Source organism: Ramularia collo-cygni (assembly GCF_900074925.1).
Source record: "Ramularia collo-cygni strain URUG2 genome assembly, contig: RCC_scaffold01, whole genome shotgun sequence".
Lineage (NCBI taxonomy): Eukaryota > Fungi > Ascomycota > Dothideomycetes > Mycosphaerellales > Mycosphaerellaceae > Ramularia > Ramularia collo-cygni.
The window spans coordinates 2,963,199-2,979,201 of record NW_019716255.1 but is presented as its reverse complement, the minus strand read 5'-3'; the positions used below and the strand labels follow the sequence as shown (position 1 = coordinate 2,979,201).

Below are 16,003 nucleotides of genomic sequence, written 5' to 3'. Positions count from 1 at the left end.
GTCGCGGAAATCCAGGATAGAAGGTAGACAATGCCCAGGGCTATCTCCGTAGACGAAGAGCACTTGACCGAAATGTATCATTGTACATTCACGGAGCATCTGCGGGATCTGGGTGCCGTCCAATTGCTCGATGGTATCTTGCACAGATGCGTTCCCCGTACAAATAGGCGGATTTTGGCGTGCGGAGAAGCTCTGGGGTACATGAACAGGCGCTCGGTTGGCAGTTTGGAGCTGTCTGGACATCGCGGAGTTTGTGGGGCAAGCACCTGCGCGGAAGCAATGCCAAAGCTGTGCGTTATCTTGTATGTAGTACTTCTCGCCTCGAATTGAGTGGCGGTGGATCGGGTTGTTGCAAAAGCTGGTGCTCAACGCAGGAAGAAAGTCTCGGCTAAACTCGGCAACTGACCGCATCGAACAAAGCCAGTCATGTGACGGCGATGTCCTCCTGAAGCAATCGATTGAATATTGACGGGATTCGATTTGAGGGACAAGGATACCATATATTCATCTTAACAAAAAGAGCGTAAATGCTCTCACATTACCTCCTACTTTTCAGCCGGTTTGAACCACTAGGGTACATGCCTCAGGCTCACTTGAAACACGTGATCAAGTGAGCCCTACATAGTGAGGATTCTTCCCTCAAGTAATGACCTCGGGAATCATCTAGTTCCGCACTTTTTGAACATGGTCCATCAGTCTTTCGAATTGCTGCTATGATGCCGTCCGCATGACAAGAGATAACTGGGAGAACCAGGACAGACCTTCTCAGAAAGTGTTGTGTACCCTCAAATTCTTCATAGCCACTGATCAAACACAAAAAGGCGAAATCGAGGCGAGCAAACCCCTAATAACATCTTGTTAACTGTGTTGCCCGTGGACAGTCTGATCGAAAGCCGTCGTCGCAACTCGTACGCAGTAACCGAAGGATCTGGCWTCACTGCGAACCAGAGGCCACCTGGTCTGTATGTGCTATCAGCCCCTTGGGACGACGCAGTCCTTGGCTTGGGTAATCCCTTTGCAGTGCTGGCCCAAGCCTGCAAACATTGATGGCTTGGCCAAGCGATCGGCAGCTCTCATAGAGTCGCAGGTTCAGCGTGAAATGGCAGCTGCTTCTCGAAGGCCGTTGACTCAAGTTGTACACCGTCATGCATGAGAAACGGGTCCCTAGCGATATCGTTCAGAGCTGCAGTGAAAGAGACTGAAGTCCTCTAGCAGACAGCTAATACTGGTTCTGCGAAAGCCTGCCTCTGCGGCTATGTTGCGTTATTGAAAACAATTTGGAGGAGGGGAGATAACTGGTATCTGGCCATGCAGAACCATGCCACCTATGCCTTGAACTAAGTCCTCTGGAACACAAGACAACCAACGCAGACGGTCGACCAGCACGGTGCTTGAAAGTCAATTCTCGGAAGGGGAAAATGGGTGGAACCCAGCCGGGCTGCTTATAGGAGGATTTCGTCGCGTTGGAGCCTTGGGGTTGAGTGACAGCGAGCGTCACGATCGAACTGGGGAAATTGCCAACATCACTCTACCCTAAAGTTGCACGCTGACGATCATTCTACTTGTGCAGGATCAAGCTATCATCTAGAAGCTTATCAAGCTCTTGATTTGTACATTTGATGGAACAAGCTCTTATCTAGTGCTCAAGCTCTTGTCTGGTGTATCTAACGGAGGCGCCACGCATGCAGTACATGTAGCGCAAACGCCACGATACCGACAGCTGCATTAGATCCTGCTTCTGTGCACGAATGTTCGATCTGACAGCGGACATGCAACATCCGCCGAGATAGCGTCACCGCTCTATGCTTGGCGCCATACACATATTATTACTACAAGCAGAAGCAAGGCGTTGCGCCCAGCGAACGTGGCTCCTGATAAACGGCAAGCCAATGCAGAGTCCACGCGAAATTCTACAAGCTTTACGTCCATATTTTCAATGGATCGGTCAATCACTCGCGCACATTGATAGAGAACGTGCTGATCATTGCGTACAACAGCTGATCTGCACTTCCAATTCGCTAGAAACGAAGAGAAGGACGCCAGGTCTCATCAGACGTCTGCAGCCCAACCGAGCACATGAACTTTACCTTGGTATTGGCGAGATTGTCTTGGTCCCTGTTTCCTTGCGACTGTTTTGCCATCTTCTGCACTCGTCCGGCGGTGACCTCCAGGGAGCGGTGCATCTATTGAATGAGGTCAGTAGTGATCGGATAGCGACCACCTGGAGGGCAACTTCGACCGCAACGGACGAATGGCGATGTGCTAACAGCGATACGGAGATTCGAACACTTTAATCAGAAGACACCCTCAACCATGACAGCCATCCCCCCCGACGCTAAGCGGCGCTGCACCGTATTCTCAGTATCCTCTTATGGGAAACGATTCAATCATTGCAATACTAGAGACCTTGCGTGCCCAAAACCTGAACCTCACTGGCTCCCAGACATGACAGGAGTCGCCAGTCCCATCTCTTTCTCCTCGCTTACGGCCACTCGGAGAGAGTCGATGCCTGCATGTCAGCCTGAAGTCTTAGATGCCGAATGCGTTGACTTKACCAAGATTGCGGACGAGGACTGCGAGAAGTCTGACTCGTGCGTCGACAGGCTGGAAGGCAACGGCAGACTAACAACGTCTGATATTATCGATTTGCTTCACTGGCTCAACCCGGATCCACTTCGAATTGCTATCGTGGAGCCTGGTTACGTCGACCAGACGACACGACAAAAACTTGGATCCAGGATCACCAAGCTCATTGTTCCTATGAACATTCGCGGTAAACAGCACTGGGTTCTTGCAATCGTGGATTACCAATCATGCGTCGTTGGCTGCTACGATCCCTACAAAAGTGCACTTGACTTCCCGAAGGAAAAATTACTCAAGTTTCTAGCTTTGTACGATGGACCCAGCGGAGAATGGACATGGGCTATAGAAGTCGTAAGCGAACTGTTTCGTCCTCGCAAGAGGAACCTTGACTGATGAATCTCTAGGATCGTCCACAGTCAGACAATTACAATTGTGGTGTGTATGTCATCGCATATGCCGCGTTGTCCATGGCAGGACTACCTACTTGCCCCTCAGCAATACGACCATCGATCTGGCGTGTGGCCCTCCAGACTTATCGAGAGCCGGAGAAATACCCACTAAGTAACTGTCTTGACACCACTGGGCTGAAGCCGCTCAAGGCTTTGGCTGATCATGTCTTCAGCCGGGTGCAAGCAGCTCGCATCGCGTTGTCAAACGACATCGGAGCATGGAGTGGTCGCTCAAGTTCAAGGGTCGAACTACCGCAAGCTTTCTTGGACAGAGTCTCTGCTTTAGAGCGATGGAGGATGGCAATTGATACCGCGGTAGCAGAGTCGTCTGCCCAAGATCTCATAAAATTGCTCAGGGTGATCGCTTTACACATCGAAAATGCACGCAGGGAACTGATCACGACATCAACAACCCAGCAGCTCGACGAAGCGCTAGCGCAACTTCGTCCTATGCTGATCATGTCGGACGGCGAAGAAGGTTAGGCCAAACATGGAAGATCATGTCCACAATGCATTCACGATTTGTTTCTCGAGGTCGTCTAATGATCTTCGAGCATGGGGATCAATGTTTTGCGCCACTACATGTACGAAGGAGCTCGTTTGTATTGAGTGGGAGCTAACCAGAAATGGACTAGCTCCACCCAGATGTATACTTCTCTATCTTTGGACATACCTCCTTACATAGTTAGGAGAATTTGATTATGATTACACCATCTGATTCGCAAGGTCGAGAAGAGTAAGTTTGTTCCCGGAATCTTTCGCCGAAGACGTTGTACGGCGGTGTATTAGGCGCCGAACATAACTGAGATTTTGGTTAGAACTCAATCAAAACGAGCTCCTTCGTATAAATGTACATGTAAAGCCAAGTGGACACACCCTAAGGTGGGTTCTTCTCCGTGCKGCGCGGCTTGTCTAGCAACGTCATTGGCTTTGATCCCTGTTTTGTGACGGTACTTCCGTCCCGTCCGCACTACCGCCACCGCACGGTCCAGTCAATGCCGCAACAAGTGGACCGTGCCCTTGTATCGCAACCTTAGCGTCTGCAGGAATTCGTAGGGTGTTGGAACTTCGCGCAAAGTCGATTCATCATTGGAATTGGGAAGTCCACTTCAGCAAGCTCATGCAAGATGAGGTCCTCGCAGTTGCTGTTCTGCGACGCTAGTGCAAGCGGCGATAAGTGCACTGCTGCGGCTGAGATCTCGAGAGGCACAGCCAGGGTTGAGGCACAGCCAGAGCTCATATACACGGTGTAATGCAGGTCTTGTAGGCTTGCAGACCGTGAGAACCTCTTGATACGGGTTCCCATACTTCCTGGACATACATGTCTAGTGACAAGCCATGTCTGAGCCACCCGTCGCACGCATGGGCAATATCCTCAGGGGGGTAGAGCTGTCGCTGAGAGAGTGCGATACCACGCGGTCATTCCTACGCCACTGTCAAGCCTTCCGCGATCGAATCTTAGAAGACGAGCAGCTCAGTATTGCTTACGCGACATGGCTCGACTTGACTCTCAAGCGACGCGGTCTCAAGCCGTCGGACCCGGACGATCGCTGGAAGTATCTGCGAGATCTCGCTGCTCGGCCCGTGGGGAGCGGTGAGGTAGCACGGAGGACTCGGGCGTTGGCCACACTAGGCGGTTACATCTCATGGGAGAAGACAGAGCATTACAACTTTCACCTGGCTCCTCGACCAATGTTGGAATTAGCTGTGGCGCTGACAAGGAGTACCTCTTTCGACTGGGCCGCATTTGCGGGCAGAATTAATTGCGCCATGCTGATGACCCACATTAGGGCCATCGAAGATGCGGCGGGCAGACAGATAACCATTGTCGATGGCCGCTCATTTAGAAATGCCGACATCAAAGTCGCACTTAAGACCGCTGCAACTTCCGATCTCCTCAAACTTGTGAGCCAATGGGCTGGGTGTGCTGACGGTCACATGTGGCTTGACGATGGAGAGTGCTTGGCCCGGCGGCCCTATGTCCAGATGTACCTTCTTCAGTACGATGCATTCGGAATCCTTGTGCCAAGGACAAACGTGCAGCAGATCCAACCATGTGATCAATGTCACCATCTTGGTACACCGCCGGATGCAGCTAAGGTGACCAGCAGCGCGCAAAGATGCCCGCCTACAAAGGCTCAATCAGACAATGGCAGAAGACCAACTACAGCGGGCAAAGTACCAAAGCTGACTGTCTTACGCACACCAATTACCAAATGCCAGATGTCTCGTGTCCCCTCAGCTAGCTGGCAAATGAGCAAGTCACAACACAGCTTCGGCGAAGTTGAAAACTCAAGCAACACTTCAGACGACGAGCACACTACAATGGCAACACCGTGTGGAGAAGGCTGTATGCATGACTTTGATACAGATATGCTGGATCCATCCGAATCTAGTCAGGTGGACTGGAGTTCATGCTTCCACGCAAATATGTCCGAAGAGAGCGCCGCTCCCTTGGACTTCCCTCCTCCCCAGTTGGTTGTGTCTCCGAGCAGACTGAACAAACCATTTGTACCTGAGTCGCACAACTTTACACTTCCGCGGCCCCCGACGGAGCCCGTGTTTGATGAAGCATATACATTAGCTCTCGAGCAGTGTATGACGCATAAACTCGGATCGAGCTTGTCAAGATGGACAGACGAGTTACGTTCCGCAACGGTATACCACGATCCTGCAGGACCAGCAAACCCCAATACAGCGCAACATACGGCGGACATATGGTGTATGGACGAGCAAGCCTTTTGCAGATTTGCCCAAGACAAGAGTTTCGATCGGCCAATTTTGATCAAAGAAAACTTCAAGGACGCCGTGGACTTCAGTCTCGATCGCTGTGTCCGAGAGATCTGCGATCGGCTTGCCGGGTCCGAATTAAATGTACAAAGTCCCAGCTCCGAGAGTGAGGAGCGCATATCTTGCGACGCTTTTGTGCGGGCGCTTCTGCAGACGGAGGGAGCCTACAGTGCTCCACGACTCCCTCCATGGGCAGACGCTAACAAGCCTCGCTTAACTAGTCTTCCTCGTTATCGCCTGCTGAAGATGTTGGTAGAGCGACTTGAAGCTCAGCGTGGACCTGATGACTCAGACATGTCATTGCTACGCGAGACGACTGCGGAACACGACACGATCAGTGCGCGAGGTGCATACTCCGGCGCACGCATCGACGCCTTGACAGGAGGTTGGATTAGAAATTTGCTGGGCAAATCCTTGTGGTTGTTCGTCCCACGAAAAGCCATGACATCGGATGACTGGGACTGCTTCTCGAAAGCAGGCCATGGGTGGGATCCCCAAGGGAAGGCTCGTGCAGTGTTTCTCCACACAGGCGAYGTTCTTTTCATCCCACCCGGATTGCACATCGTCTATAGTGTACTGACTCTTGAAAGCAGCTGGATGGAGCGTGGCTTGGTGTGGGATGAGTGGAGCATTGCTCGTTTGTTAGAAAGCCTTCATTGGCTTGGGGACGTTCGGGGTGCGAAAACAGAATCATGCGCCAGCTTCTTGCAGGAAGTGATAGCGGCACTAGAAGAAGTCGTGACGATGGATCCGCAGCGATTTGCCAGAGGCGCAGATATCAACGGATTCCAAAGTCAATTCAAAGTCGTGGTGGAGGAGGTTGCTGCGTTTTTCTCGGCAGACTACAGTTGAAGCTAGCAGCCACAGCGAAGAAGCGGCTATGGCTCCTTTTTACATCGGATTTCCCTCTACTAGTGAGGAGAATTGACCTGCTCATCTGTACAAGTGACCAGATCAGCTGCTCTCCATCAGCTTACAAGCCCTGGGCCGCGGAGAACCTTTGACGTGAAGCAACGTCCCAACAATACGCTATGAAGCGGGAAGTCCCCAAGAGATCTGCACACATGTCTGCATGGTTGCCCGTCACAATGTATAGATCTGCGGTACTCCAGTATTCGCGAAAGCTAACTCGCATCATGTTCTAGAGCCCACTCTTTAGCTATGCCATACCTGTCAGGTACAATAGGATACTTGATACGAACAGGCCCCGCCAGGTGTCGGTCGAGCAGTATGTTATCGACATCTAGTGAGGGTGCCGTCTCCTATCTTACCCACGAACATTAACTTCCTATTCATAATGGAGGAGGCTGCATCGGCCAGGCACCACGWTGCATGTACGAGATGCCGCAGTCGTAAAGTCCGGTGCGATGGTCGGCGGCCATGGTGCAGGAACTGCTCAGGGACCGGWGAAGAGTTGCAATGTTCTTACAAGGTTCCAAAAAGGTTGAAGGCTTTACACCAGCATCAACAACGTACGTGGTTTCCGCTGCATTGATCTGATTGAGCTGAGCTGACATGATCTTCTATCGCAGAGTCCATGCTCCCAACGCAGTCGAACTTTGGGGGGTCCAGTTCTATGGCTTTTAATGACGAGCAGGGTCAGTCCGAGCCCCATGATCAAAACGCGACCAGAAACTGGGACGGCGAAATGATAGATGGTACCGGGCCCCAGGATGAGAGCGTAAGCTCCTCGAGTCTCCCGCCCGCACATATTCCTAGTCACGCCCAAACGACCCTCGATCTTGGATTCGAGGACATTATGACTTTGGGTTCGATACCTTTGTCAATATCTCCAGCGATGACCATGAGCTCCGGCAGTACCGCCTCGTCTTTTGGTGCTGGCGATTCCGGGCTTGACACCGTACCATTCGACTGGACTTGTGCAGAAGGAATCGATACCGACTTTCCGGCCGATCGTAGTCCAGGAGATATGTTGGGGATACCGCAACGTCTCGCCGAGTCCCTGTGAGTCAAGTGAAGAAGAATGGCTGCGCGAGATCATACTGATTAGCGCAGAGTGGCTACATATTTCGAGACTGGGGATCAACAAAGGTGCCCACTAATTGATCGATACAACTATATTACACACAGCATGATCTGTCCAGACTCTGGATTTCTGGCCCTGACATATGTCATGTGGGCGTTGGCAGCACCGTTTTGTGCCGACTTCCAAATCTGGGCCATCTCCAATTCTGCGCTTTGTGCTCCCGACGTGGATTTTTCCAGCTTCTTTTATCGCCAGGCGAGGATTACTCTTGACCAGATTGACATCGCTCAGCCTGCGGTCATCCGAAGTCTACGGCACATACAGGCTTTGGTGTTGATTGGGCTTTTTGAAACGTATGCTGCCCGGTTACACAATGCATGGCTCACAATGTGCCGCGTATCGCTGTACCTGAATTGTATGCAGCCTCACGATGCCTCCCTGAATGCKCTAGGGCAACCGACAGAACAAGAACAGGTAGTGCTGATGGCCAAGCAACTTATATCGTTTTTGACTCACGGAGGCGGCGGTATGATGGACATTCCGATAAGGTCAGAAGTATGGACTCACTCCATACGATCGACATGTACCATTTGTTGACCTGCACCGTCATAGAACTTATCGCATCTATCGCAGCTCACGGAAAGCTGGCCTGGACTGAGACAGGGCCAATGCAGCGTCATTGAGAGGTTATGTCGAGCTTATGTACTCTTCTCACGCATTTTGGTACATGTGCAAAGGGCTAAGCCGGAAAACGATCATGGGAGGCGCCCGGCCTACAGCTTTTGGACTCAACAACATTTGCTTTCGGAGAATATCGACTTGCTAGCAGCTCTACCCATGGCCTCGAGGAACACCTTTATAGCGCGGGACGGAGAACCGAGCTATGATCCACCAGAATCAATCCTAGGCCTCCTTCTATCAGCATTGAAGATTACGATGCAAGAAACTCTGCTCGAGCGATCGCAAGGTCCTGGCGCTGTTCTACAGGATCTTTCCATGCAAGCTCGCAATGCCCATATGAGTTCGGCAATGACAACACTTAAAGAACAAACTGCCAATATCCTGGATATCGCCCAAGGCTTTCCATATCAAGATGCCGCTGCGTGCAGCATTTTTGTTCCGTGGGCCGTCTTTGTCGCCCTTCAATCACTCATTAGGCAACAGCGACGCGAAGAAGGGTTTTATTGCTCCCTGACGTCAACTATGGCATGCACACTGAGCCAGGCGGTCATAATGGACAATATTGCTGCTCTAAGAATGATTCTGCATCAGTGGAGTAGCACCAGTCTCTTGGCATTGCTCTTCTCGAATGAAATCATGTTGGAGATCGACGCGAACGAAGATACTCTCCGAGGGCGTGCGGTGGGGCTGGTGGATCTGAATCGGCAGATTGTTCCTTGACAAGGCCTTTCCAAGTATCGCCCGGAATGAATCTGTCACTAGATTCTGAGGGCACCGCTATGCTGCAACAGGCATGCAAGGACAAACCGCACAGAGTGAGCTTGCTATGAGTCGTGATGCTCTTCATTCGAGTACCAAGCGGAGAATGATAGATATTCCTGGGCTATGTCGACGTTTTCTTTGATGGAAGGCTTTCTGCCTTTACTGATCACGCTCAATACACCGAGCAAAGCTGTGAATTGTTCGGCGCACCTATAGTAAGGGCATGAGCCCAAGCCCCATTTGTAACCGTGCACTGGTAGAGAGAGGGTGAAAGAAGAGTTGTCAGCAGGATTTTTGTGTCGAAGTCAAACAAAAGCTGTTGGCGTTTCGACATGAAGTCATGTATCGACATATCTAAGGACGATTCCCCGAAAACCACCCGGCTTTTTTACTATACCAGCTCTTCGCCTATATCATTGAATATACCATTGACTTGACTTGTGACTCTCGTGAGTAAAGACTTCTCAGTAGATTCCTCCTGCGTGTGGCCGTCCATACTGGTCACTTTCGACTCGCTCCTTGCAATCAATATAATAAATATACCCCTTTTCCGCCCAATCTCTCAAGTCCAGGCCTTCCTGATCCTGCTCCAGCGTCGTCGCATTGATGGACAGGTAGCCAACTTTGCCCTCCACCCATCCCTTTCGAAGTGGTCTCCAAACTTTGATTGTCTTCTTGCCACCATCTCCAACCGCTTCCATGTCAATTTCGATGACTTCTCCGCCCCTTCCGCCCTTTCCGTCAGCGCCCGCAAATGCAAAACACCTCACGCCGCACTCGTTACAGAAGTACCAATGGTATTCTCCGGCAAAGGTTCTATAGTCTCCGAGCACACCTGGATCCTCAAAATTCAAGGGCGAAAGAACAAGGAAGTCTCTGGGCGAATCTTCGAGACGAAGGTGGAACATGCCTAGCTTAACACAAGTGGAGCAGTTGCACTTGTAGATCCGAATGGATGTACTAGGAGACGTCGCTGGATCGAAAGACTTGGGCGGAAGCGTGAGGTAGGCAATGTACTGAATCTTGCCGCAGTGACAGGACCCTTGAAATGGCTTGCTGGAGTTGGTCGGAGTGGACATGCTGTCTCTTGGAATTTCCTTGTCCGAGAAGTAGTGGATGCCCGGAAGCTAATTGCTGCAATCCAGTGGTGAGGTCTCTGCTATTTAAGAGTCGATTTTTTTTCTTTCAGACCCCTTTCGAAAGGGCGATCATCGGTACGTCACGCAAGAGTACACGGATCTGCCCAGGTGGGTATAGAGAAAGAGGTTGACACGCTACATCGCCTGTCACATTCACAACAACGCAGAGCTGAGTTTCCCCGCGAGTCCGCAAACGGGTTGCACGTACGTGCGTTGGGGCGATGAGTTTGCCTACTTCTGTGACTACGCCAAAAGGAGAACTAAATAACCATGTGAATCAGCGCCGACTCTCATACATTGCCCTGAATGCGGTATCCTTGGACATTAATTCTTCCGGTGAAGCGAATTCCACAAGCTTTCCTGCCACCATCATTGCGATCTTATCAAAGTCCATGACCGTATCTAGTCGATGCGCCACAGCAACGATGGTTCGATCTGCGAATTCCTTTCTGATAATCCGCTGCATCACCTCTTCAGTGTTCTGATCAACACTTGCAGTCACCTCATCTAGCACAACTATTCTGCTGGGATGCAAAATCGCTCTGGCAAGGCCGAAAAGTTGCCATTGGCCGTGGGAAAACAGTTCAGAGTCGGCGACCGTGTCCAGCCCAGCCTTCTTTTCGACAATCGACCAAAGCCCGACCTTTTGCAATGCTGTAACACGATCTGCATCTGTGCATCTGCCAAGCGGATCTAGGTTTTCTCGAATGGTGCCTGGGAACAGAAACGATTCCTGTGGTATAGCGTTTAGAAGAGTCCGAAGCTGCTCGCGACTAACACTTGTGATATCGGTGTCATCGATTAAGATTTGTCCATGACTGATGTCCAGCAAACGAAATAGTGTTGAGATGATGGTGCTCTTGCCACTACCGCTGGGGCCGCAAATGGCAATCTTTTGGCCAGGAAGGATTTTTAAATCCAAATCTCTGAGAATAGGCTTGTCTGGTTGGTAGGATGCAGTAAGGCTGCGGAAATGAATACCACCGTGCGGAGGCCATTCCGCTGGTAAAGGCTGCGTTTCGTGGAACTGGTGCTCCGATACCGTCTGTGTGGTGAAAGACTGCACGCGGGCAATCGCGCCCATTGAGGTCTCTAGCATGGTCCATGCCTTGATTAGCAAGGTGAGAGACGAGCTGAATCCGTTCAGGTTCACCAATGCGACCCCGGCCAATCCCGGGGTGATGGTTCCAGGAGGAAGGGAGACAAAAAGTATCAAAAGAAGGATAGTAAGTCCGGCGATGGTCATGTCCAAGACAAGGGATAACCATCGCTGCACGCTGTTTAGTAGGTAGAAGGGCTTTTGAGATTCTTCCAGCAGATTGGCGTTGTGTTGCCTCAGCTTGTTCTCCCAGCCAAAGATACGAATGGTGACAAGGCCTTCCAGTGTCTCAACAAAGTTGGTGAACAGTGGTGATTTGGCCTCAATCTCGAGCAATCGGAGCTGTCGCGATGTTCGTAAATAGAACTTTTGTAAGTAGTATATTATCACCAACACAAACGGAATACTTGCGGCGAAGTATCCAGCGGAGAGACAGACAAGTATAGCTTGAACTGTGCTAAGAAACACCTGCGCCAACAACTCTAGCGATGCAGGCGGGAGTTCGATATCGATCAAGTTCATGTCTTGGCTGAAGCGATTTAGAGTTTCTCCCGTGTCAGCGATGCTGAAGAAGACCAGAGGTGCTGCCATGACGGTGTCGAGCACCTTTCGATGCTGGCGTAAAGATGCTGATGGTGTCATTCTCAGGAATACCAGGCAACCAGTGCATATCAAGCAGAAAAGAGAGATGAACTCAAACATGAGCAGTATGCCAAGATAGTAGCCATTGACGCTGTTTCCCTTGGCCTGGATGGCTCGGGTCCAGAACGTAATCCACACGTCGGGTATCTTCATAAAGACGGCGAACCCAGCTAGTCCGAGTACCACGCCGGCAACGTTTTCCCATCCACAAGATTTGAAATAATTTGCGTACGTGGACCAGTCACCAGCGGAGCGTTTGGGGTCCTTTAAGGCTCTGGCAGCATCAGTATCTTCATCATACTCCACCATATCACYCTTCGAGAAGACTATGGGTTTGCTTGGGMCAGCCTGAGCGATACGGTCGTATGGAAGAGGAGCCTCCTCAGCCCCTGAGCCCTCAAGATCAGCCGTCAGCCCTGGAAGATAAGAGCCATGTTGGGCTAGGAAATCGAAAGAGCCTTGCTCGGCAAGACGTCCCGAGTCATCAAGCACGATGATATTGTCTGCTCCCGACAGTCTGTGTGCCGCATGCGTCACCAGAAGAACAGTCGAGCCAAGCTCACGCAGTAAACCTTCYTTCCCCAAAAGTCGAATGAAGATACGCTCTTCGGTCGTTGCATCCAGGCCACTAAAGCAGTCATCCAGCAAAAGCAGACTATGTTTGGAGTACACAGCACGAGCGAGAGCCTAAACTACGAATGAGAAGCTGTGTGGAACTCGAGATATCGTTCAACTTACAACTCGTTGTTTCTGTCCACCCGACAGTTTGATCCCTCCAGATCCAACTTTTGTATTGCTACCATTGGGTAATAGGGCAATATCTTCGTTCAAGCAACACGCATGGATTACCACGGCATACCAGTCCAGAACGAATGGGGACATCCCGATAATGTTACTTTGTATCGTTCCATTTTGAAGCCAGGAGGATTGGGCAACAAAGCCAGCTGTCAGATTATCATTATGAACGACACCCTTCACGAGTCTCACCTCGCCCATTAATCCTTTCAGCAAGGTGGACTTGCCACTACCCACCGGTCCGACGATGGAGACAAAACTGCCTTGTTCTACTGAAAAGCTTAGGTCGCTCAGAATGTTGCTTTCCCCCGTCCAGGTGAAGCTGGCGCTTTCAACCCGCAGCATGGGAGCTGAAGCAGCTTCTGATTTCCCAATCCTGCGRGGAAGTGATTTTAGCGCAACATCACCATGCAATTTGTTCGTCTCTCCGAAGTCGTCCACGGTCGATACCGCAAAAGCAGGCCGCCCTTTGTGGAAATGTGCGACATCTTTACCTGGTAGATTGAGGAAGTCCTGGATTCTGTCCATGCATCCAATGGCCGAGAAGATCGTTGGCAGGTTCTGTATTGTCTCTCCAAGCTGAACAGTCATTATACTGACAATGTTCAAAGAAGAGTATGCCTTTGCAACGTCCAGCGTTTGTCCAGTGGCGGCACAGACTGCCGTGTATGCCGCGAAAGCAATTCCAGGAGCCAGGATCTCGGACCCCTTTCCTAGCGATAGTCTCATGACTGATATACGACGGAAACGCAGTGCCATCCTCGTCTCCTCTTCCCTTAGTCCTTGTAGAAGCCTAGTGACCATGGTGGTGAGGCCCAGCATCTTGACAACTTTCATCGCGCCCAAGATTCTTGCTGTAGCATGAATTCTCGTTTGAATGCACCTGACCCAGACCCTTTGAGCCTGCAGTGCGAATCGCATGGCTACAAAAAGCACAATGGACCCGAATGTCACCGATAGTAATGCAGGCCCTATACAAGCCACTCCGATGCGTCTCTCGAGAAGGTACAGCCCAACAAACATATCGACAGGACTTGCCCATAGACCATGAATATACGTGAATGCAACCCCAATTCTTTCCATGTCGGCGCTCATGAGAGTGATTGCCGCCGAGTCGTCAAGGGACTTAACCTCCAGATCAAGCGTATGCGAGTAAATCATGGAAACGAGCCCACCTCGAGCCAGGATGACGGTCCGATATGCCATGTGCATCCAAAAGCTGTTGACAACGGCCAAACCCACGTAGTCGATGCCATATGCAGCGGTCAGGGCCCAGCCTGGAGACTTGTCCGAAGCGGAGCCTTTCTGCAGATATGCAATGACGGCAGTAATCAAGAAGGGTTGCATGTACTGGAAGAAAGTCACGCATAGTCGAGGAATCATGGCTTGGGCCAGGGACCATCGGAGATGCCAGAGAAGAGTGAAGAGCAATGCGTGCGGCTTGGCCTTGTCGCTCTCGCTTTTCGTGGCCCACACCTGTTCCAGCGATAGGTATGAAGTATCAGTCCCCATGCTGGCATCAAGGGGTAACATGTCTGCCATTCCCAATATTTTCCGAGATCCGCCTTGGAGTAGCGGGTTTAGCCAGCAGAACAGGCGTCGTCCGTAGACACCGCTCGTTGTTTCGGGCGACCATGCCCGGTAGCGATCGAGTAGAATGCTCCTTTTCTCGCAGGCTTCGAGGAGCAACAAGACCAGCCTCGCAGTTATGGAAATCGAATATACAATGGCTAGAGAGGACGGAAAGCCTCTTCGCATCCATACTGTGCGGACCCGGATGATGTCCACCATGAGAGACAGGAGGAGGTAGGTATCAATGACGGGAGACGGCCGCACCGAGTGGGTGTGCTCTACGCAGGATAATAGGCATAGAGCCACTGCGCCAACGAGCGACAATATGGCTGCAGCTGCGGATGCCCTAGTCGTGGGAACATGGCGAGATGCCATTAACAGAGCAAGAATCGTGGCCTGCAATGCCGTAAACACGCATAAAACTATGAGCTTGCTGCGATAGCGGATATGGCCAGTATTTTTGCTGTCGACTGCATCACGACCGGCAACGACCTTGCGTGGTTGTTGTAGAAGCCAGTAGAGACGCGGGGGAAAGATGCACARGAAAACTGCAGCGGGCAGCGCGATGAGGATGGCATCTTCGAACAGCAATGTGAAGTCCAAGTAGTGCTGCGAGGATGCAATTGGTCCAATGCTGTTGTTGTCCATTGGATGGCTTGAATGAATGCGATTCGTTTGTTGCTGTGAAGAAAATGGTCATTCATCTTTGCAAACTGTTGCTCGTATACGTTCTATATAGACTTATGGCCTCTATACTGCTGCCTGCCTATCTGCCACGATCGATGCCCACATGTAGTTAGTGTGGTACTGTCCTGTGATGTGATGTAATGCGACGTGATAGAGTTCCAACTCTGCAGCTGAGCTAGAAAATGTCGACTATGGGGGTTCATTTCCATCCACGCCTTCTTTCGACATCTACATCACAACCACYATCATCGTCATCACCTTTGATAACAATTACCTAGCAATCGTGATATTCCACTTTCGTCTTCTCGACCGGGAGGACGAATCCCCCGCTTCCCTCTGGCGTTTCACAGTCCCCTCTAGCATGCTGACCCACCCCTGATTCCGGCGAAGTTTCATTTTCCAAAATCTCGCAAGCAAAAGCCTCAGCCGAAGAATTGGTGATTTGATAAGCACTAGATGTCAGAGTCGTCCGAACTGCAGAGCGGCTAAAAATGTTCCCAGTGGTGGTCAGTTAAAAGTGTTTGCGTGTGCTGGGAAAGGCAAAGCAAGCAAGTAACATACTCATAAACATTATCTTCCACCTCCAGTGTGAAATTTCCAATGCTAAAGTACGGAGACAACTTGAATATAAACGATGACTGCCTCGTCATGCTGCGGTCTTGCCAGCACGCCCTCCAGCAGGTGGGAACATTGGTCGAGTAAGGTACGCAGGGGCGGTCAGCCGAGTAATGGCAATCTCGCTGGTTGTCGCCCCAAAAAGAGGTGCAGTACGCCGTCCGCAGCTCGGGCGTGTTGGCATTATCGTAGAGCCAGCTGA

At 51.0% G+C, this 16,003-nt stretch overlaps 4 protein-coding genes; 2 read left to right on the top strand and 2 right to left on the bottom strand.

Moving 5' to 3' along the window:
• Positions 1 to 2,190: 2,190 nt before the first annotated feature.
• RCC_00990 (uncharacterized protein) lies at positions 2,191 to 3,515 on the top strand (the record flags this gene model as incomplete). XM_023766220.1 has 3 exons in its annotated part: positions 2,191 to 2,195; positions 2,280 to 2,934; positions 2,988 to 3,515. 3 exons carry the CDS (start codon positions 2,191 to 2,193, stop codon positions 3,513 to 3,515), a joined length of 1,188 nt encoding a protein of 395 aa, XP_023621988.1.
• An 855-nt stretch (positions 3,516 to 4,370) lies between these two features.
• RCC_12292 (uncharacterized protein) lies at positions 4,371 to 6,674 on the top strand (the record flags this gene model as incomplete). Its single annotated transcript, XM_023766219.1, has 1 exon — positions 4,371 to 6,674. The coding sequence occupies one exon, from the start codon at positions 4,371 to 4,373 to the stop codon at positions 6,672 to 6,674; it is 2,304 nt and encodes a 767-aa protein (XP_023621987.1).
• A 3,042-nt stretch (positions 6,675 to 9,716) lies between these two features.
• On the bottom strand, positions 9,717 to 10,331 carry RCC_00989 (uncharacterized protein; the record flags this gene model as incomplete). The annotated part of the gene is made up of 1 exon (XM_023766218.1): positions 9,717 to 10,331. The coding sequence occupies one exon, from the start codon at positions 10,329 to 10,331 to the stop codon at positions 9,717 to 9,719; it is 615 nt and encodes a 204-aa protein (XP_023621986.1).
• Positions 10,332 to 10,668: 337 nt separating this feature from the next.
• Positions 10,669 to 15,147, bottom strand: RCC_12291 (related to ABC multidrug transporter; the record flags this gene model as incomplete). XM_023766217.1 has 2 exons in its annotated part: positions 10,669 to 12,819; positions 12,871 to 15,147. The coding sequence occupies 2 exons, from the start codon at positions 15,145 to 15,147 to the stop codon at positions 10,669 to 10,671; spliced, it is 4,428 nt and encodes a 1,475-aa protein (XP_023621985.1).
• Between the last annotated feature and the right edge of the window lie 856 nt (positions 15,148 to 16,003).